Source organism: Staurois parvus, unplaced genomic scaffold (genome assembly GCF_062004578.1).
Source record: "Staurois parvus isolate SC_StPar_1 unplaced genomic scaffold, SC_StPar_1.0 ptg000124l, whole genome shotgun sequence".
Lineage (NCBI taxonomy): Eukaryota > Metazoa > Chordata > Amphibia > Anura > Ranidae > Staurois > Staurois parvus.
Genome location: NW_028317920.1, coordinates 1,570,490 through 1,592,165, shown reverse-complemented (window position 1 = coordinate 1,592,165; position 21,676 = coordinate 1,570,490). Strand labels below are relative to the sequence as shown.

General features: G+C 38.4%; 1 protein-coding gene across 13 annotated transcripts in view; it reads right to left on the bottom strand.

The window, feature by feature from the left end:
- Positions 1–1,433: 1,433 nt before the first annotated feature.
- The window catches only part of FOXP1 (forkhead box P1), a 1,001,617-nt gene continuing 981,374 nt past the window's right edge, over positions 1,434–21,676 (bottom strand). For 10 of the 13 annotated variants that reach the window (XM_089672250.1, XM_089672255.1, XM_089672251.1 and 7 more), the window contains 5 exons: positions 20,806–20,927; positions 15,918–15,932; positions 15,516–15,585; positions 12,254–12,420; positions 1,434–5,889 (listed from right to left, as the gene is read on the bottom strand). In XM_089672250.1, coding sequence (XP_089528376.1) covers positions 5,745–5,889; positions 12,254–12,420; positions 15,516–15,585; positions 15,918–15,932; positions 20,806–20,927 — 519 coding nt within the window. In that variant the 3' untranslated portion in view covers positions 1,434–5,744. The remainder of the gene's footprint in view (positions 5,890–12,253; positions 12,421–15,515; positions 15,586–15,917; positions 15,933–20,805; positions 20,928–21,676) is intronic. The other 3 variants (XM_089672252.1, XM_089672262.1, XM_089672263.1) reach the window with 1 other exon arrangement.

Below are 21,676 nucleotides of genomic sequence, written 5' to 3'. Positions count from 1 at the left end.
AACATATGAACCTTTTTTTTTTTCTTCTTTTTTTTCTTTTTTTTAAGACGGCCAGAAAAGGCAGTGGTTGAATAACATAAAAGGGTTGGAAATTATAAAAAAAAATAAAAACAGCAAAAACACAAGAACTGTACAAAATCATTGATCAATGATAGAAAAAAATCCTGTCAACTATGTTACAAATTGAAAGCAAAATAGTCAGGGAATTTCTCCCACCTTGTCAGCAAAAGTCATCCATATTTTTTTTAAGCAGGGATAACTAAATATTGTACATATGCAGCTTGTTTCTGCAATTGTTACATACAGTAGTTTTTTTTTTCAAAGCTATTTTAGTATAGTTAATATAAAGCAGTTGCACAACAAAGCAATGGTGTTTGACAAACAAATATGTGTTCATTCCTTGCAAGGAATGTTTTGTAGAAAGAGAAATAAAAAGAAAAAATATATATTACCAACCTTGACCCCTCCCCCCCTCCCTCCCCGCCCCCCCTCCTTTAAATACAAATGGTCACACAGACATGTTGACAATTTATGTACATTATGAGGAACTTAAAATAATGGCAAAAATGTTTGCAAAAATTTAAAAAAAATACACACATAGTGGAGATTGCTGTATGATTAAGCCTGAGTTTTTCAGTTGGTCTTTACACAAGTCTTATACTTGCATGATATGTAAAAGTGAATGCTTATATATTTTTTTTTTTATACGTTTGTTGTAAAGTAAGCATGCAAGACATACATTTAAGTGCAACTTAGTGAAATGTAACTGTGTTTTAGTCATTCCATAAAGGGCTGAACTGAGGTATGCTTACTGTTACTCATGCCGAGTTATTTTTACGCCCAGCTATTCATGCCAAGTATGAAAAAGTCCACCAACTCTTTATCCCTCTTCTGAGTTTTGAACGAATCAAGTGAACCTGCTGTTTAAAAAAAACAATGGGCTATGTATTAGCATAATCTTAGCTTGTCTCTCCTAAACCAAGCCACTCCATTGTAAAAGAAAATTAAAAGTAAGTATATATATTTTTTAAATTAATATATGCCCTTCATACACAGACTAGATGGAGCTAAAGGTAACTCAAAATGTAATATTTTTTTGGGGGGAGGCATAGTGGGGATGAAGGGGGTTCTTAAAGAAATTTGCTTCTACGTCGATGCTGATTTATCCAAATCTTTAAATCCGCCGTGGTATTAAAACGTAAACTAATACAAAACTGTTTGCATTATGTGTGGGATCTGTTTTATAAATAGTTATTTTCTTACTTTATCTATTTATAGAACTGCTTTGCTTTACATTTGAGATAACTGCTGAAATTTGGATTTTGTATCAAATCGTGTTTTGGTATCGTCGGAAAAGTGCTTTGGGAGTTTTTGTTTGCTTTTTTTTTTTTTTTTTTTTTAATAGCTTATATACATCAAAGAAAATAAAAAAGGAAAATAAACATGCGTTTAATATTAAATACAATTTTAAAATGAAGGGTTTGAACTGCACAAAGCCACTTTAGCTGAAAAAACAACACATAAGCATTATTGATTGTATTTGTGTTAAACCAATCAAAGCTAAAGTGTAATTTCTAGGGATTACAACATCTTTCTGCAATTGAAACCACTATCACCATAAATAACCTTGTATCTCTATATTCTTTGGAAACAAAATGTTGTCAGTTGAGCAATACATGTAGTATTTTTTTTAAGGGCTTTAAATAATCTATTACAAATGTTATTAGGTTAATGCATGTGTTGGCTGTTATCACCATAAATAGTCAGATGCCATGATTTTATAGGCTTAAAGCCCGCTTGAACTTTCCATTTAAATCGGCTAGATACACTCCCGATGCAGCAAAACAAAAGTTGTGACACGTCTTAGCTACATCTACTCAAAAAGTAGTTACAGCCTGTTCCCTGCCAGCCTGCTGCATAGAAGAACCTGTGTGCTCTCTGAGCTTTGCTGATTACGGGGTTATAGCCCTGACTCAGCGGGAAGAGTGCTGGACCTCTGAGAGACTTCATTAACAAGTGTTTGAGATGCTGCTCTCCAAGCCTGACCCATGTGAGATGTTTGTAATGGCCTCAGCCAGTGCTACTCCACTGGCCACACCTTAGTGGGAATGGGGCAATGGAGCAACACTGGTTGAGGACGTTATAAACATCTCACATGGGTCAGGCTTGGACAGCGATGTCCCGAATACTCGTTAATGATACCTCTGAATGTGATTTCATACATTGGCACACCTGCATGTGAGTGCAAGGGGGAGAGACCCTGAATACTTCCTTGGAACGGCACTGCAAGATTTGACACGTCTGCATGGTGAGTGTTGCTTCCCCACACAGATTAAGGATCCTTCGCTATAGCCTGTTGGCAGGGGAGAGGCTTTTTTTTTTTTTTTTTTTTTTTAACATGGGTTGTGGTTGCTTGCTAGCTAAAAAAAAACCTGTAAGACATTGCACACTTTTTTGTTTTCATGCACCTTGAATACATTTGGCCGATTTAAACTGAAAGTACATTTGGCCATTAAAATTGAAAATATATAGGCTTAAAACTTTCTTAAAGATAGTAATACTGTTCCCAACAATCAATATTAGTTTTAGATGGTTTGGTCACACTGGAAAAAAAGCTAATTTAAAAAAATAAAGAAAAAAAAATACTTTGGTTTGAAAATAGGTTGATTTTGGAATGAACAAATGGGAGCAGAATCCTATAAAAGAAATCATAAACATGATCAATATCCCCCTCTAGATTCACTTGTCTCCTTTGATCAACAACCAGAGGATATTTGGTTTGTCTAAAATACAGGTAAAGCATAACACAAACAACATAATTTACTTTTATGTAAAATCTTTGGTAGTTGTAGGGCTGTCAAAAACTGTAAGGGCAACCATAAAACTAATTCATTTGCCATTGCTGAAATATGAGCAATGAAATCATGCGTATGCATGTTAAGAATCCTACCTACCAATCAGATCTCTGCTTGCCTGTTGAAAACTGTTCTTAAATTCTGGATTTTCACAACAGGCACCTCATGTACGAAAGTGTCTGAGGGAAGAACAACTCTTGTTGCCAGGAACAAACCTGATTCTTCTCCCTTTTTATGCTTGCAGGTTGGAAACAAAATAAACATTTTCGCTAGGACACTTTAATGCAAAGAGCTACATGTTATTATAGAAGTTGTTTCCCTTAAAGAACTGCAAGTAATTCCAGCATTAAAGAGATTGAAATCTAAGAAAATAAAAAAAACCTACTTAAAAAGTGGTTAAAAGGAAAAAAAAATAAAAAACCTATCGGGGCTGCAAGACAGTGGTGAAAGAGTAAAGCGGTATGCCATTGATAAGGGTAGTCCCATGAAAACTGTTCACAGTCGAATCACACCTTCCTCAACAGAGTCGCAAAAAGATACCTGTGTACCTGTGCAGATATGGCTTGAAGTATCACCTAATGGTGGCACCATTGATGTTAAAAAAATAAATAAAATATAACGATGACTTTTATGCAGCTGTAAAATAAAAAAAAAAAGTTTAATGTCTCTGCATACTTTAAATAGATGACAAATTTGTAAGATCTGGGGGGGGGGGGGGGGGGTCATATACATACATACATGCCTGGTCAGTGCAAAATGCATATATCCCATTTTTGTTCCCAAGCTGTTATGTTCTGTACACATACCACTCAGTCAGGTTTATAGTTTAAGGGCTCATTGAAAAGCCTACCCAAGAATTCTAGGTATGAAGTTCTAATAGCTATGACAACCTTTATGTCTTTATAATAAACACTTTAAAAAACAAGGTGATTGCTTATATGGACCACCAGCCATGTTAAAGCAGTTACTGCTTGTGTTTATTATGAAACAACCTCGGGGGTACCAAGGCAAGGTATTCCGACTTTGTTCTCAGTTTTTCAATTACAGGCCTTCCTAATTTTTCAATTTTTGTCTACATCTTGCCACTGCCATTTAACATCTCACGGACAATAACTAACTAGTAATCCAAAAAGATTGTGTCCTTACCAAAAAAAGCTATTGATTAGAAGATTGCCCAGACCCTTGTTCATTTTTGGATTTGGCACAGCATTATGTATATCTGGTTTTAACATGAAAATACACACGTGACCATTTTTCTGTAGCCCCATCTTTTGTCTTGTACAGGTTGTAATACATACCTGCACGATTCTACCTAAGCTCTGTCCTGATCCATCTATTTTGCTCCTTATGAGCCACATACAAAGTGCTTTGTTTAAACACAAAAGCTTAGGAATGGTATTTTGTGTTGCCCAGGGCTTCAGCTACCGCACTGCATATTGATAATGACCTCCTTCTGCTATTGGCTGATTTACAATGATGTAGTAAAGGAAAAGAAAACTTGCCTTTAAAAAGAAGAACACTTAATCTGGTCATAAATCTCCTTTCCTTAGTGGTGCCTTTTTCTGGGTCTGTCAAATTGACATCTTACCTCCTATTTGCTTATTTTATATATATATTTATGTATACATATGTATATCCAAGGCCTTTTTTAATGCATAACATGGACAATGCTCTTCAACCACTATTTTCTGCCAGGGCTTTGTAAGAAGAGGAGATATCTATGCCATTTACTTGTGTATTAATGTCAGCTTTTTGTTAAATTTACAATTGTGTTTCAGTACTGGACATACTACATTCTCCCAGATCTTTAGTACCCAATAATGGAGAAAGTTGAGAGCTGCATAATGCCTTGTGCTGTTGTCAATGTGTATTGACCAGTTGGATTTGCTCTAACTATGCTACTAAATACTGCTATCCAGGAATGAATTTTTGCCACTTTGTGGCATTTTCTATGGCTTTCATTCATTCTTGTTTTTACCGAATTCTACTAGATCTTCCTTTCACCTATAAAGGCCGTTTTTCAGTTTTGTTTGGGAAAATTGTACGATGGAATGCTGTGTATATATATATTTTTTTTTTTTGTTTACTTTGATTTTGTTTTGAGTGTCTGAAAGAAATGTAATTGCAACTTAAGCAAACTACAATGCATGACAGAAAATGTTTGAACAGTTGAAAGACATTCGGCATTATATAATAAAAACAACTATTAACATTCATCACAAAGTACAGAAAACATTATGCCTCCAAGAGGTCTTGGGCCTGAAGCAGAGGCCTGAGGTCAGAACTTAAATTGGTGTAGTACAATAAAAATAAAAGCAATACATTAAGAAGTTTGGGATAATTACTATGCCTCTCCCTCTGTCCCATACATATATAAAAAGGTCACCCCTCCCATCCCATATGGAAGCAAAAGAATTGATTTAAAGGCAGTGATAATCAGAACTACATGCAGTACTGTGCAAATACATTGTCCATTGGAATCCTTAAAATCTGGGCAAAGGGGATGACCTGCAGATTAGACGCACATGCTTATATCGATGTCCTCAGTGTCCATTTTGGCAGAACAACAGTCCAAAAAGTCTGCTGTATGTGAAGAAGTGAAATCGGTTTAGCAAATTTACAACACTGATGTTGACTGTGAGAGAGGAAGTTGCAAGTACCAAACAAGTCGATCCAATGCACAGAGTACAAATTCCTTTTTTCTTCAACAAAAAGTAGAAAAATCAAAAATACTCCCAAATGGGAAACTTGATGGCACTAAGAGTTAACACATGTCAAAGGTTTCAGATTAGGCTGGGAAATCTCCAGACTGTACAATAATGGAGATGTAACCCAAGCCTTGAACTGTCTTCATTCTCAAGATTGTGAAATAATGCATGGGTTATTTTTTTACTCCATGTCCTCATTTACTGGTTCATCTTCATAATCTCTGTCAGGGTCAAAGTCAGGACTGTGGTTAGCTGTTGTTACTAGCGATAGTGGCCCTTCATTCTCGTCGGGATCCAGTGGTTCTTCTTTAACATGTACGTGGTGCCTATAGGTAAGATAAGAAAGGAAATATATAAATAGCTCATGTTATGTTTGCAGTGTCACATGTTCATTTTCAAAATATTTCATTTAAGTAGATCTAAATTCTAAACCTTTAGTTTGCGAAAGCAAAGTGCTGCTGATCTGTTTTAGCCACTTCCTGTCCATATGCGCTTGCTCCATTGTTGGCCACAAGTCATCGTTCTGAACTGGTTTACTGACAGTGACAATGGTGGACTATGCTTGCACACGGCCGCTTGCAGTTTCAACCAGTGGGACATGGGACAGCACAACAACATGGGAGCATAATCAGGACATGGTTGTCGCCCCATAACAGAAAATGCTTAAACAAGAGCCGTCATTGTGGGATCGCTACGTATTAGTTTTATCGAAAGCTGCTAATTTAAAACTATTGAAAACAAGACATTAAATTCCATTTGCATGTTAAAGCTTATATGAAACTTTACTGATTGGGTTTAGATCTATCTTACACATTTCAATTTCACAGTTATGGCGAGTCAACCATAATTTTTTTTTACCTCCATGGCTTGATTAGAATTTGAAAAAAGATGTAACTAAAACCTTGCATCCTTTCATATGACATGCATAAATATGTAGTTGGCGTTCTTGTTCAGACCCTTAAAGTGGAACCGTAATTAGAAAATTAAGCGCTGTAAGATCACTTCAGGCTGGCCTCTTTTGCAGGTATAGCTATGTAAAACATTAAAAATTGGTGCCCGTACGGTTTAAAATCCAGTAATACATTGCCTCACCCTGCTCTGCACATGCACATGTTCAGTTGCTCTCTATTATAGTAGAGGCCGATCTGCTGACAGCCTTAAGATTTACTGCAGCTCAGGGGCTCTGGGCTTCAGTAAAATGGTAGCCTCCAGCAAGAAAAACAGGAACAATGCTGGAGGCAATTTACACACACACTAATTTTGGTAGCATAATTATTAATATGGAATGTAAGTACCTGGCTAAAGAACATTATTTTTTATCAAGTGGTTATGGGTAAAGTTTTGATTTAGGTGTTAACATTCAGTCAAGTTGAACACATATTTGTCCATTCTTACAAATCTACTAGAGGCTTTAACAGCAGATACAAACCAAGGGGAAAAGGTTAAGATGGCACAAATGTGTAATTTTGTATATAATGTCAGCATACTGCCCCCCCTGGTCTGAAGGATTTAGTCCATATAAGGTAAATAGAGCCTTGTTTATTAATGTGTTTCAAATATATCCAAATGTATATTAGAGGACAACAGTTATGGAAAAAATATGGGACCTGCATTTGGAGACTTACTTTTGTAGGTACATGCTCCAAGGCATGTTCTCCTAGCCTTATTGCTTGACACATCATCAAACCTGAACAGGTTGAGTGTCATGACACTTGATATACACATATCTGTTCCAGACCAGTGGTTATCCTAGATTGTAAGCTCGAAAGAGCAGGGCCCTCAATCCCCTCATGTTTTGCATTGTATTGGTATTGTTCTGTCACATGTTCTGTCTCCCTTTGTAATGTACAGCGCTGAGCAAACTATTGGCGCTTTATAAATACTGTATAATAATAATCAAGCAGTAAGGAAAAATGACCCGGAACATGCACCCGCAAAAACAAGTTAACAGTGACAGTTTCTGTCCTGAAAGGTTCCTTTTAATATTTCCAGATTAATTATTATAAACATTTTCAACCAATATAACTACCTCTTTTTACCACAAAGTACCCCCAATCCACTTGTATACATATGGATCGACTAGTCTGCTATAATAATATGTGTTTGAACAATTACGTTCCCACAGGACAACATTTACATTTGCGAATTTTGTTTTCAGCAACCCCATTATATCAGGTAGCATTGCTATAGTAAGAATAATTCATATTTAATCATTGTCATTAATATAAAAGACTCATTAATGTTATTTATGACACAACCAAACATGCGGCAGACAAATTAAACAAGACTTCATAAAGTAAAAGTGGGAATTATCGGGCCACAGAGCCGTTTGCCGAGGCTGGGGGTAATCATTGCTTAATGTGTGTTCTGCTTCTCTAGTTAACATGCAGAACCTGTGAGCCAACTCTCTAGAGGATGACCCCAAGTGAGGTTCTATCATTAATCAACTTCAAGCACAACACTACGAGGAGACACCATGATACATGCTTTAAACTCCAAATTAATGCATATTTTTACAAACTGTCAATAAAGGAAGAAAAGCTCTGCCAGAAAACACAAACGGAGAAGGGGAGAAAGGAGAAAAAAAACGCCTCGCTCAACACAACAATGTGATAAGAGAGCCCAGTCTTAACGAGAATAATAACACTGTCAGCTGTAAACAAGGGAAAACATGATCCCTAGCTCATGGTGGGCAAAAAAGGACGCACTTGGGAGATGCGAACTGCCAAATTCCCCATTATGGAAGAGCATATGAATAACCCACAGGGGAATAGGGCTGATCGTACATAACAGCTATGATAACAAGAAAGAAACGCCGAGCGTAAATCATATTTACAGGCCTGACTTTACAAACAGCAATTACTTTTCCACTGCTGAGTGGCTTTTGTCATGCAAAATACTGCAAATGCGTAAACACCGCCTGGCCTTTGAAACGGTGAAGGGAAGTGTCATTTTATTGACATTATCTAACATTAGAGATGAGAAGCAGAAAGAAAAGCTCCTGTTTGCTCATGATACAATTGACTTTCCAAGGCAATGCCTAAAAATAGGAAGCCTTAATGAATTAGACTCCTACTCCCCTTGCTTACTGGGTTGCACCCCCCACCCACATTCTTACCTTTGTTAACATTAACTCTTCCAAAAGATGCAAAGAACTATTATATTGTATGGAGCCAAATGTTAGGTATGGAATTACTAATTAAAGGGCCCACTTTTTTGTTTAAATGTAAATCGCAGGCAGAAGGCCAACATACAGGAGTTTCTCAGTAAAACTGTGAGGCCATGTCATCCCCTCCCTCCTAGATTGTAAGCTCCAAAGAGCAGGGCCCTCGATCCCCTCATGTTTTGCATTGTATTGGTATTGTTCTGTCACATGTTCTGTCCCCCTCTGTAATGTACAGCGCTGAGCGAACTATTGGCGCTTTATAAATACTGTATAATAATAAAATAATAAAGTCCATATTGACTTCAGCTTGTATCAGAGCAATGTGTACAGAAAGCCTTTGCACAGTGTTTGCTAAGTCTTTAAATCTTCCCCGCTTGCACAGTTATACAGGCTCCACTCCTATCCTGAAATTGCTTTATCCGATTTCACTGCACTCTGTGTGATTCTCACATTGTGTATTAGAAGCTGCAGCAGACGAGTCTGCCTCACTTCCTAGCTGCAGGACATCCCGCAGAATATATAATTTCTTCCCCTGCCTTAGGGCTTGTTCACACTAGCGGTTTAGGTGTGGTAAAACGCCATACTTGAGCCATGTTTTTACTGCTTCCCTTTTAGCTGCAGAGACAGCAGCCAGGGTTGTACACACGCCGCAGCCATGATGCTTTGCTTCACGGCTACACCAGGAATTAAAACCCCCCTCTCGCTTTTGGCAGGCCGCTCTGCAAGTGTGTATGGGAGCATTCTGCAAGCATTCATTACATTTGCTTTCAGCACACCAGTGTGGGATTCGAGGGGTTAATGAAGGTGGTGAGGAAGTGGTACAACACCTCCTCAACACCTATCAAATGTTCTCTGAAGAGTGGTCCAAAATGCAATCAGGCTGCATATACAGTAATAAATATGCTGCTACAGGTTTTTATTTGCTAAGTGATACAACACTGTTGATTGGAGCCGAGTGAAGGATCGCTATAGACCGGGACTGCTGTTTTGTGTATGGGAGCAGCTGTCTGACTTTCCAACATGCTGCCAGCACAGGGTACTTCAATCCTTGCTGAAGCAATAAATAAATAATAGAGCAGCATATGTATTACTGTATATGCAGCCTGACTGCATTCCAAGATCAGGTTCAGAGGGTAAAAATGGGCTTTAAAGTTGCCTCAACTTTCATAGAAAGCAAAAGCTGCCTGAGCAGAGGCACATGTGCCTGCCACAAACCCTGGGAAGAACCTCCTTAAAAAGTGGGCACCAAATTCTTATTTTTTCAGTAGAAGCTTGTGCCTATATTAGTTTTATGGACATCCTTGTTGAGCAAAGACTTTTGTTTTTAATTCTGCACATCTTAACAATCCTCTTATTTGTCCACTCTGGAAGAAGAGCAGTGAAAGTCGGAGCTGTTAAAAGGAATGGGTTCCGTTGGTGTACACAGCATGACATACGCTGCTCCGCAGATAGCACTGGAAGCTACAAGGATGAAAGTCCTACAAACCCCCATTAAGACATATTTTGCAAGTTGGATCTTTGAATAAAAAGAGCCATAACATTATAGCATCATAAAGATGCATAAGAACATAGTAGGCTGGGTAATTTCTACAGAGATTCTACAGTTTCCATGCTAACAAGGTAAACGCCGAGATAATGTTAGCATTTAAAGCTTGATTGAGTCTAATTTATTGGGATGCTCAAAAATTAGACGCATCATAACTGTTTACTGCAGTTTTTAAAGAGAATGCAGCGTGGCGGTTTTACACCAAATGTATCTCAGCGGCATTAGGGAAAAACAAATTGCCGTTGCAATTAATCAAGCTTCCTTTCCTGCAGAAAGCAGTAACTTTAAAGATGTATTTGTGTGCGATTTCCATTTATGCTGCAGCAGTTTAAGGGCACATAAAAATTCTAAAATATTTTGTTAGGCTTTTAAACCTTTGTAAATATCTCTCATGGGCCCGACATCAGCTGAAACCATTCCAACTAGCTTTGCTAAGGATTCTTTTCTTTTTAGAAATGTAGGCAGCTGGGAAAGAGTAAAATGATAGATATGAAGAACTGCGACTCATTTATAACTCCTCCCTTTTTTATCAAATTCTCTTTACATCCACCAACCATCACTACCTCACTTTACATCCACCAATCGTCACTACATCACTTTACATCCACCAACCGTCACTACATCTCTTTACATCCACCAACCGTCACCACATCTCTTTACATCCACCAACCGTCACCACATCTCTTTACATCCACCAACCGTCACCACATCTCTTTACATCCACCAACCGTCACCACATCTCTTTACATCCACCAACCGTCACCACATCTCTTTACATCCACCAACCGTCACCACATCTCTTTACATCCACCAACCGTCACTACAGCTCTTTACCTCCACCAACCGTCACTACAGCTCTTTACATCCACCAACCGTCACTACGTCACTTTACATCCACCAACCGTCACTACATCTCTTTACATCCACCAACCGTCACTACATCTCTTTAATCCACCAACCGTCACTACATGTCTTTACATCCACCAACCGTCACTACATCTCTTTACATCCACCAACCGTCACTACAGTTCTTTACATCCACCAACCGTCACTACATCTCTTTACATCCACCAACCGTCATTACATCACTTTACATCCACCAACCGTCACTACGTCTCTTTACATCCACCAACCGTCACTACATCACTTTACATCCACCAACCGTCACTACATCTCTTTACATCCACCAACCGTCACTACATCACCTTACATCCACCAACCGTCACTACGTCTCTTTACATCCACCAACCGTCACTACGTCTCTTTACATCCACCAACCGTCACTACGTCTCTTTACATCCACCAACCGTCACTACGTCTCTTTACATCCACCAAATAAAACTGTCACTTTACCCATTTAGGTTAATGTAACAGGTTTACGTGGAAGTCTGTGCCTTCCATTGTTGATACTTACTTTCTATGGTCTGCTGACACCCCATCCATCAGTTAGGGTGCATGATATAGCTTCGTTAGTAGTAGTTAGTCACATTCAGCTATACTGATTTGGTGGTTGTTGTAGACATGCTGCAGCTTATGCAAGCCACTTCTTCAGTTCTAATGAGTGTCTGGAACATACCCCAGCAATTACAACTAGATAGAACATGACCTTCTCAGAGTTTTCTTGAGGTGAACAGGGCAACAGGTGAACATGGAGAAGTTAAGTTTCAGTAGCAGGTGAGCTATCAAGACAACCTGTTAATGGGCCCTTACACCCATTTCTTCTGCAGTCCCCTTAGTCCACCTCATATTGCTCAAAGTAAGCCCTTTTGGATCTAGTATCAAATGCAGGATTCGTTATGATTCAGGTTAAAAGTCATACATTATTCACCAATGCTAGCCTTCCCTGTTCCCACCCCTTGGACTATTGCCTTTTCATTTCTTGGCCTATGAGGGATACAATGGAATCTATCCACATGTAAGTTATCATAATTGATGAATAAAGTGTTTAACAATGCACTGCACAAGTCCTGATACTCACATTGCTTGCATAGGGGAACGTCCCGGGCTGCTGTCACTGCCATTGCTGTTGCCATGCTCAATTACACCATTCAGTTCTTCCCGCATGGCACTGGCTAAACTGGTCAGAGCTGGGTTTCCCATGGAAGCCGTAGTGTATAGAGGTATACTGTTCTCAGCCATTGAAGCCTATAGCAAAACACAGTATAAAAAAAAAAGTTCTCAGACAATAAACAAGACTAAAAGAAATCTACCACTATTCATGAGGATCCTGTTTCATCCACATGTATCAGAATCTGATAAAACCTGTATATAGATAATACACCAAATAGGTGCCATAATGCTAAATGAGGTAACCACTTGCCTACCGGGCACGTTTACCCCCTTCCTGCCCAGAGCAATTTTCAGCTTTCGGCACTGTCGCATTTTGACCATTTCGCAGTCATGCAACACTGTACCCATATTAAATTTTTATAATTTGTTTCCACACAAATAGAGCTTTCTTTTAATGGTGTTTAATCACCACTAGGTTTTTAATTTTTTGCACTATAAATGAAAAAAGAGCAAAAAATAAAAAAAAAACAGTTTTTCTTTGTTTCTATTATAAAAACAGGTAAATGTTCTCCTTCATTGATGTGCGTTGATGAGGCTGCTCTGATAGGCAGCACTGATGAGGCAGCACTGATAGGCAGCACTGATGGGCACTGATGGGAATTGATGAGGAGGCACTGATATGCAGCACTGATAGGCGGCAATAATGGGCACGGATAGGCAACACTGATGGGCACTGACTGATGGCATTGTCAATGCCGGGTGGCACTGCTGGGCAATGATGGCTGGCACAGTTGGGCAGCACTGCCAGGCACTTTTGGGGTTGCACTGATAATCAGGGCAGATGTCTTCTGTGGCACTTGTTGTTATCGGCAGTACTTTCCTCACACTGTGACAGTATAGGGCAACTGTATTTACTTTGTGATCATGTGGTAAAAGGCCGCTGTGATTGGCTTTTTACCTTGTCATGTGATCCAGCTGTGTCCGTAGGACACAGCAATCACAGACAGTGCCGGGTGTGCACGCGTTGTGGGGAGACATCATATGACGTCCTCTCAAAACTGGACAACTGCGCTGTAGCCGTCATTTAGCTATAGCGTGGTTGTAAAGTGGTTAAAGTAGATCTAAACCCAATCACTAAATTGTCATAAAAGCTCTATTATGTTAATGTGTTTTCCAAATTTGTTCTGAATATTTTTTAAACTGCAGCTTTCTTTAAAATAGTACCTGGTAATCCTGCCATTAAAGTCCCAGTTCAGACACTTCCCCTTATAGGGTGACAACTGTCTCCCTGTGTTGTTACTCTGTCATGTATGCTACTGGTAGAGACAGCAAATGGTCGTACACATGCTGTGCACGCATGATCCACTTTTGTCACTATAATGAAGCCAGTCCACAGCATAGTTGAGGCAATTCCATATAGAAAGGAAGTGTCTGAAAGAGGCCGGAGGTGATCAACAGCTCTGAGATGCATAAAATAGTGAAAAATGTATTTTGTGGGAAAAAAAAATATTTTTTTACACGCATTGATATACTGTGCTCTATTAAATTAAAAGTCATTAATTTAGTGTTTTGATCTACTTTCAGGGAGGAACATAATTACTATTTGAAGTAAGCACGGATGTTAAAAACTGAACATGTGGTGAAAGTTTTTGTCATGGATCATGATTTTCTGCCAACATGGAACAACAATTTGAGATATTTCTTACATTTTTCAACATAATGAATCAAAACAAAGAACAATCCTGACCGTTAATTTGTGACAAAGTAACCCTTTAGACTCAACTGGTCATAAAGATTGGACAATGTCTGCTAACATTTGACCCTTGATAAAAATATTTCTAATTTAAATATTGCTTCGGTGTAACATTCATGTAATCTCCCATCAGTATACATTGTGGCATTGCTTATTTCTGTTTTGGATATTTTATTTTTAATGGCATCTTTCCATTAACTCTGCAGGAGATAAAAAAAAAAAATTGAAGGCGCGTTTTCATGCATTCTAAAATTCCCATGACACATGCAACTAGGGCAAAGACAAATTTTCATTCTGTGTTATCAGAATGAATGGAAACCAATAAGAAAAATAACTATATAAAAATAATGTAATTTGGGGTTTACATATACAGAAAGTTTTTTTTTTATTTAACAAAAAAAAGCTTGCAATACTTTTCCAAAACAAGCAATGTTAAATCTGCTGAGCCTTCTAATTGGAATTAGTCATCGTTAAGGAAGGGATCTGATAGAATATAGGATCATTTCATTTTGCCTTTCAGCCTCATGAATGTAAATTGTGCTTGTAATCTTAATAGTATTCTACAGACAGAACAGCCTTTAAAATCATATTTCACAAGACTCTGGGGACAGTAAGCAACTAATGAACAGTATTTACAATTCCTTCCTTTCAGTGTTGTCACTGTTTGACTTCTAATAATTAGAGAGAATACAGGAGAAAAAAAAAAAACATTCCCTGCTTTATTTTGCAGTTAATGTTTCATCATGTTTTTTTAACAAACCAAACAAATTATAAAGTAACCATGATATATCTAAAACAAAAAGTAGATCAAAAACAGAATACATTTATTATGCATTTGGGATATTCAGAAAATGTATAGAAAATATAAAGGGTTAATTCTATAAATTCTAGTAAAATGATATTATTGCTGTTATTATTAATAATGATAATAATAAAAATGATAAATATTAAATCATTTAAAATAACCGCTTTTAGAATTAACAATTCATTGCAGATTAGGTAAAGAGGAATTTATCCATCAAGAATAGGTATTTAAAAATGTGCACCAGGTTTTTTTTTCTTTATTTTTAATCCTGCTTTTTTTTTTCCTCCAGACCCTGGAACAATAGGAGGTCACGTGACATGATATTCTTTCATTCCCCACATTAATAGCTCTGCTCGAGTAATTACACTTGTGGTATTTTTGCCTCAAGTGAAATTCTGAAATAAGAGGATGGAAATTATGATACTGCTGATAAATATTAATAAGTGAACTTTTAATTTTTGCCACAATATTCAAAATGCTAAGCATCTAACTAATGCTGAAGCAGACTGATATGTGCCTGCCTCCAGGGACCGCAATGCTTTATGCACTTAAGAAAAAAAAAAGTTTAACAGAATTAAAATTTAATATCTAATTAGAGCCAGGATAATATATTTTGCAATAAGCAGAAAAGACACGCGATGACGGCGAGAATGGGAGGATGGAGCAACTTACCTGCAAAGCAGCATTAAGAGGTGTGCAGTAGGCGTGACTTGTCTGAATGTTTTTGATAAGCGAAGGACTACTGCATGTAAAAAAAAACAAAACAAAAAAACATATATTTGTATTTATGGTTCCTAAAAATAAATGGCTCACCATTTTATTTTTATTAAGCATATAAATTGTTAAAAATTATGTGGAAAAAACACATAATAGCAGAACAATATTATACTGTAAATGTACAAGCTTTACACCTGCAGGAAGGAGGTTCATTTAGATGCAGTACAGGCTCATTTAACTTCAACACAATACAGAATGTGCGGGATGTAATAGAAATTACAGCATTGATTCCTCACATGTATAATTATTTTGCAAATAACAATAACGCTATGTAAAAAGCATTTTTATGTTACCTACCAGTGTCTATCCTCTCTGCAGGCATAAACCAGAATATTATGCTCATTATTTAACAATGCAAAAAAATAAACTTACAATATCATTTAATATCCTATTTTGTGCCACAGAGACCAATAATTTGGACATTGACACCGAAATACAATGTACTTCCCATTCACAGAACTGATGAAGAGTGGAGTATCTTTTAGCTGTGTTCTATAGGTAAGTGTAATGGGCTTTTCTTTCCTTAGGTATTGTTCCCACAATAGTAGAGACTTGTATTACAATTTGCTATATTTTTTTAAAAATGTTCTTGTTAAACTGATACTGCCAGCCAGTGAATTGGGGTTCAGTGAATAGTATTGTACATCCACCACTTAGATATTGCATGCATACATTTTATTACGCTAAAAAGAACCTGTACCCAGACTATGCACACTAATAATTACATATTCTGCACAATCAGCAAAACTGCTTTTAATAGAGAAGCATGTTTTATTTTATTTAATCATACCTAGGTGGATGCAGCATTGGATCGAGTGATCAAACACCACTGATTGCTCAGTTCTCAACCTTCACTGGGCAGAGAGCCGGCTACTGTCAGTCATCGGCTCTCTGCTCTGCCCCTCCAGAGCTCTTTACTGAGGATTAGGCAGGAGCAGCTGAGCGAGCCGCTGAGAGCATAAGCCATCTGCCGATGTAGGCATCTGGGTGGATCCTTACTTTAAAGTTGCAATCTTTCTCCAGCCTGAACTGGCTGTGTGACATTTGCTGATAGAGGGTCACAGGAGTGTGGAATGAACTGCTCTCCTGTGATCCACAGGAGAAGTAGAGCCAAATGGGATTTGGCTCTACTTCTCCTTTAAAGAATCCTGCATTCACCTCTGTAGCTATAGGCATAGTGGACAAATGTGTTGCCTATGTTGTTACCTTTGAAACAGAAATCTGTATTTGTCCTTTTATCTCTATTGCACCAGAATCATGGCAGTCTGCCAGCCCTCTAATGTGATGTTTCTAGGCTGCCCGAAACAGATAGAAATCCAACTTTAGCATTTTTTTGTTGTGATTTTGAGATTGAATTACGTCATATTGCAAGCTGCTAAAGAGGTCAGGAATAGCTTGTTTTAGTATTTGTTTCTGCTTGTTAAGAATATGTAAATACTTTCATGTCCACAGTCTGGGCACAGGTGCACTTTGGGTCCAATTTAATTGTTTACTGTATATCCTCACAAAGCATAAGCCAAATACAAATGTGTCATAAAAGCATTTTGAAATCATATAAAAGTAGCATTAGTTTCTTGATTTGGAAGGATAACATTGTGTTAATCTTGTTTTAAAGACTAGCTCTCCCAACATTGATATTTCTACTTTTAATGAGTACTGAATAGTTGAATTACATTTCAGCTTCTGACATCCTTCAGAGACTCCAGTGGTAAGATTTCCCTGCAGTAGCTTGTCTCCAGCACTCCTACAAGGCATGACCAGGTGCCAGTCTTATGCAGCTGTGCTCTCTATTTGTTTATTCTGCATAATGGAGAATCCACATGGGCATTTGATACCTTGATCTGGCTTTAAAATAGTTGCAACAGATAGGCAGAACTGGGTCATGTGGAGTGGACATCTTTCTAATGGAGCTCCTAGGGAATCTAATAAATCAGCATGTGTTTCAACTTTTCAGTAACCATGTAAAATAAAAAAATAAACTGGGTTACAACTGAGTTTTAACTATGTAAGACACACTATTTTAGGCAGACACTTTTGGATCATGTCATAACTAAGAAATGGCAAAAATAACAAGCACATGCAAAGTTTGTAGAATAACAAAACATGAACACATTGTTAATACTTTACATGGCTGATGTTGAGTTGGATACGGTCATAAGTTACTTCTTCTACCACTTGACTCAAGATACGGTCATAAGTTACTTCTTCTACCACTTGACTCAAGATACGGTCATAAGTTACTTCTTCTACCACTTGACTCAAGATACGGTCATAAGTTACTTCTTCTACCACTTGACTCAAGATACGGTCATAAATTACTTCTTCTACCACTTGACTCAAGATAGTCTTACTAATGAAGAAGGCGCTACGCTATGGGGCCTCATGTATACTGCTGCTCCTAAATGTGAGTTTAGGAGCTTTTGGCATGTTTTTGCCAAAGCCCCTGAACTCAACTCAATAAATGCCTATATGTCCATGTACACATAGGCTTTTACCAGAGTTTAGGATCAGCAGAATTTAGGGGAAGTTAAACGTTCCTCTTCTGAAAGCAGAATAATGGCATTCAGGAGAGGAACGTTTTGGCCAAAAAATGCTAAATGCGGCACCGCGTTTAGCACTTGGGCATTTATCCATGTAAATGGCAAATACTCTAGCCAATCAAATGAATAAACGTGATAAAATGAACTAAATGCAGTACCGCGTTTACACGCATTTTTGCAGCGTTTAACGGTTTTGTGCTGCCAGGAGAGTTTAATGACTAGTTGAGCTCATGTGTACGTGAGGCCTAAGGGTCAGAGCTGCTTTGGACTACCATGTATGGGACTATGTACAGTGACTGGTGAATAAGCTACAAGCAAGTTCTGAAGCAGTAAAAATGACCAAATCTTTTATTTTAAAATCATATTAAAGAACGAATCTCCTTCATCTTAATTTATGGTTGACAAGCCTTACAGACAACATATGGAATCTTTACCACTTGCTAAATTGAATGCACATTGGCCACACAATATGTTCATAAACCTTTATTTGTAACCTTAAGAAGAGAACCCGTACCATAAATTCTGGTTTACCTAAATAAAGGCCAGCCTCAAAGTATGTTTTTTTTAAAGTGACTCTAAAAGCACAAGGCCACTTGTAGTTTAAACCATATGTGCTAAAATAAAGAAGGAACATGCTTATTTTTCTTGTGGTCTTTGTCTTGAAACAATGCTGCTTCATTGCTCGCTGACCACTGCTTATTGTGTGGAATACCTTACTCCCCCCATCGCATGCTATAATTCCCCTAGTTTGTACATCAATACAGAATGTAAGACCCAGTGGAAGAAACAATTGTGTGCAACAGGAAAACCAGGTATTTCACCCATCGACTGGTAGGATACTTGAAATGGCTGGGGAGCAATGAAGCAGTGGTGTAACCAGACATGGTCACCATAAAGGCAATGCTTTTGTCTACAAGTGACCCTTTGCTGACAAGGTAGCTTTATTATTTGTCAAGGAGAAGGCATTTTAGTATGCATGTCATGATGTGCAAATACAACATTTTTTATAGCATAGAAGTCAGGAATTGGGACATAATTCAAACATACTGTTCAGAACAACACAAATTTGACATTTATTCCTAGAGGCCATCTCTGCATGTGGTGGAGGCAACATTTTGTAGGCTGAAGTAATAATAAGGATATCAGAATTCCCCAGCAACCAACAATGCCCTGGAGCCACAAAAGGACTCAATCCAGGTACTGAAACCTGCAAATACAATATGGCCTGTTTTGCACAGGCTTCAGCTTGTATAAGAGAAGTGTGAACAGCACATTTTTACAATGCATTTGTAGAGCTTTCAGCGAGCTATGTTGAAGCTTTTAAAGCGCCCTTTAGCTCCAGCTCGAAATAGATCCTAACGAGAGTGCCAAATGTCACTTTAAACCAGCTGCTAGCAGGCTTCAACACTACTTGAAGTTTGTTGAAAACCTGCTGAAGTCCGCTAGTAGCTGATTTAAAGTGACAAACAGCACTCCCATAATGTTCTGTTATTGTAATATTACCAAACAGGAGCTGATGTGTGCTTTAAAGGCTTAGAGAAAGCTGCTCAAAGCTGGCAAAAAGCTTTGCAAATGCTTGCTGAAAGCTTCAAAAAAGCTTACTGTTAATACTGCTCTTATACAAGCTGAAGGCTGTGTGAAACAGGCCTAAAGGGGGGGGGGGGGGGGGTCTTATGAACACTGGGCCAATGAGAAGGTCTACCTCCACCATAAGCAGGACAAGGAAACGTAGCCAATAACATACGTAAAAAACAAACAAACAAAAAAAACAAACACTTTTTTGGAGGAATAGCACAAACGTCAGTAGAGGTTAGAGTTGCTGCATGAAATGCTGGCAAATGAAACATGCAAGAGAAGTAGCTTTGAAAGAGGATAGATGGCAAAACATAAAAAAGCAAATCAAGCAAGTTAAAGCTCTTACTGTGTAATAAGTTCGTCAAAGTGTTCATCAGGGCAGTATTTTCGAGGACGGCCTCTCTGAATATGACGGCCACGTTTAAACTCTTCATCATCAACAGTCCAAACGGACCCATAATCATCCTCTACTCTGACAAAGCACTTATGGAGAGACAGATTGGTGCGAATGGCACCCTGGGACCAAGGAGCAGCAACAAGGATGAAATGATTTGGGAACAAAAAAAGGGAAATGGGAGAGCAGAAAGCAAAAAAGGGATGGGGAAGAGGCATACAAAAGGATGTCGGGGGGGTTGAAAGCAATAAAAAGAGGGGGGAAGCAGCACAGACAATGAAGGGAAAGGAAAAAGAACATAACAATGCATAAGCAAATGGTTGGTGAGGGTTAACAGGCATGGGTACTTTAATAGAACCTGTCCCATGTGCAAAGTGGCAGCCTTTTTGTGGTCTAAACCAATATTTTAGAAAATGTTGTCAAATTTATGTATGCTAAATATTGGTTAAGATCTCAGAAAATGGTTGTCATCAATTGGTACAAATGACAGGTTCCCTTAAAAAGCACCAGGCAAGTGATGCAGCATACACCAAGGCAAGCGGGACAGGGGTACAGTGGGCATACAAAATGGCAGGGGATGATGTCTTGTGCTTTCCTCTGAGCACACTTCTGCTACTCCATCACCACATGTACAATAACAAACTACACTAAGAAGTTCAAAGGATGGTGGACGTACCCACTGATCTTTTGTGGCCTCCTTTTTTGGAATTCTATTTCATCCACTGTCCATACTGCCCCTTTTACGTTTTCTACTCGCACAAAACACTTGTGTAGACTAAGATTATGGCGCACTGCATTCTGCAGCGGGGACAGGAGAGAAAACATTCAAAGGTGAGCGCTAATTATCGGCAGCAATAACCATCTATACATCATTTTTACCATTAAAAAAAGAAAAATTAGCAGGTTTCATTTTAGTGAATCATATATGCTATCAGGCTTTGGCAGCTGACACCATGTTGTAATGACAAATCTTTCAATTTTCATCTTAACTATCTCCTAAATTTCTTGGAATCTTTTTGTATTTTTTGTTAGCAGAACATGTTTGGGGAAAAAAACTAAAATATAGATGTAGCTAAGGGTTATCAGCCCTGTCAGGTTTGGATCACTATCTGTGCTTGCACTTTGAAGATTTACCTCTCTATTTGTAAAGGCTCAAGGTTTTTTTACCTTCATGCATTCTATGCATGAAGGTAAAAGACCTTCTGTGTGTAGCAGCCCCCCACCGGCCCCCCCTAATACTTACCAGAGCCCCATTACGATCCAGTGATGTGCACAAGAGCCTCTCTTTGATCATTAGCTGAGACAGCAGTGAAAGCCATTGGCTCCCACTGCTGTCAATCACAGCCAGTGAGCCAAAGAGGAAAGAGAGAGGGCGGGGCTGAGACATAGCTCTGTGTGTGAATGGAAGCAAGCCTGCCTAGGTACCCCCATAGAAAGCTGCTTGATATGGGGGCACTTGCCATAATGAAAGGAGGAATTATCCCCCTCCCCACCAGGACTTGTATTCTGACAGCAAATCAGGATACACTGATCAGCGGCTGCAGCCA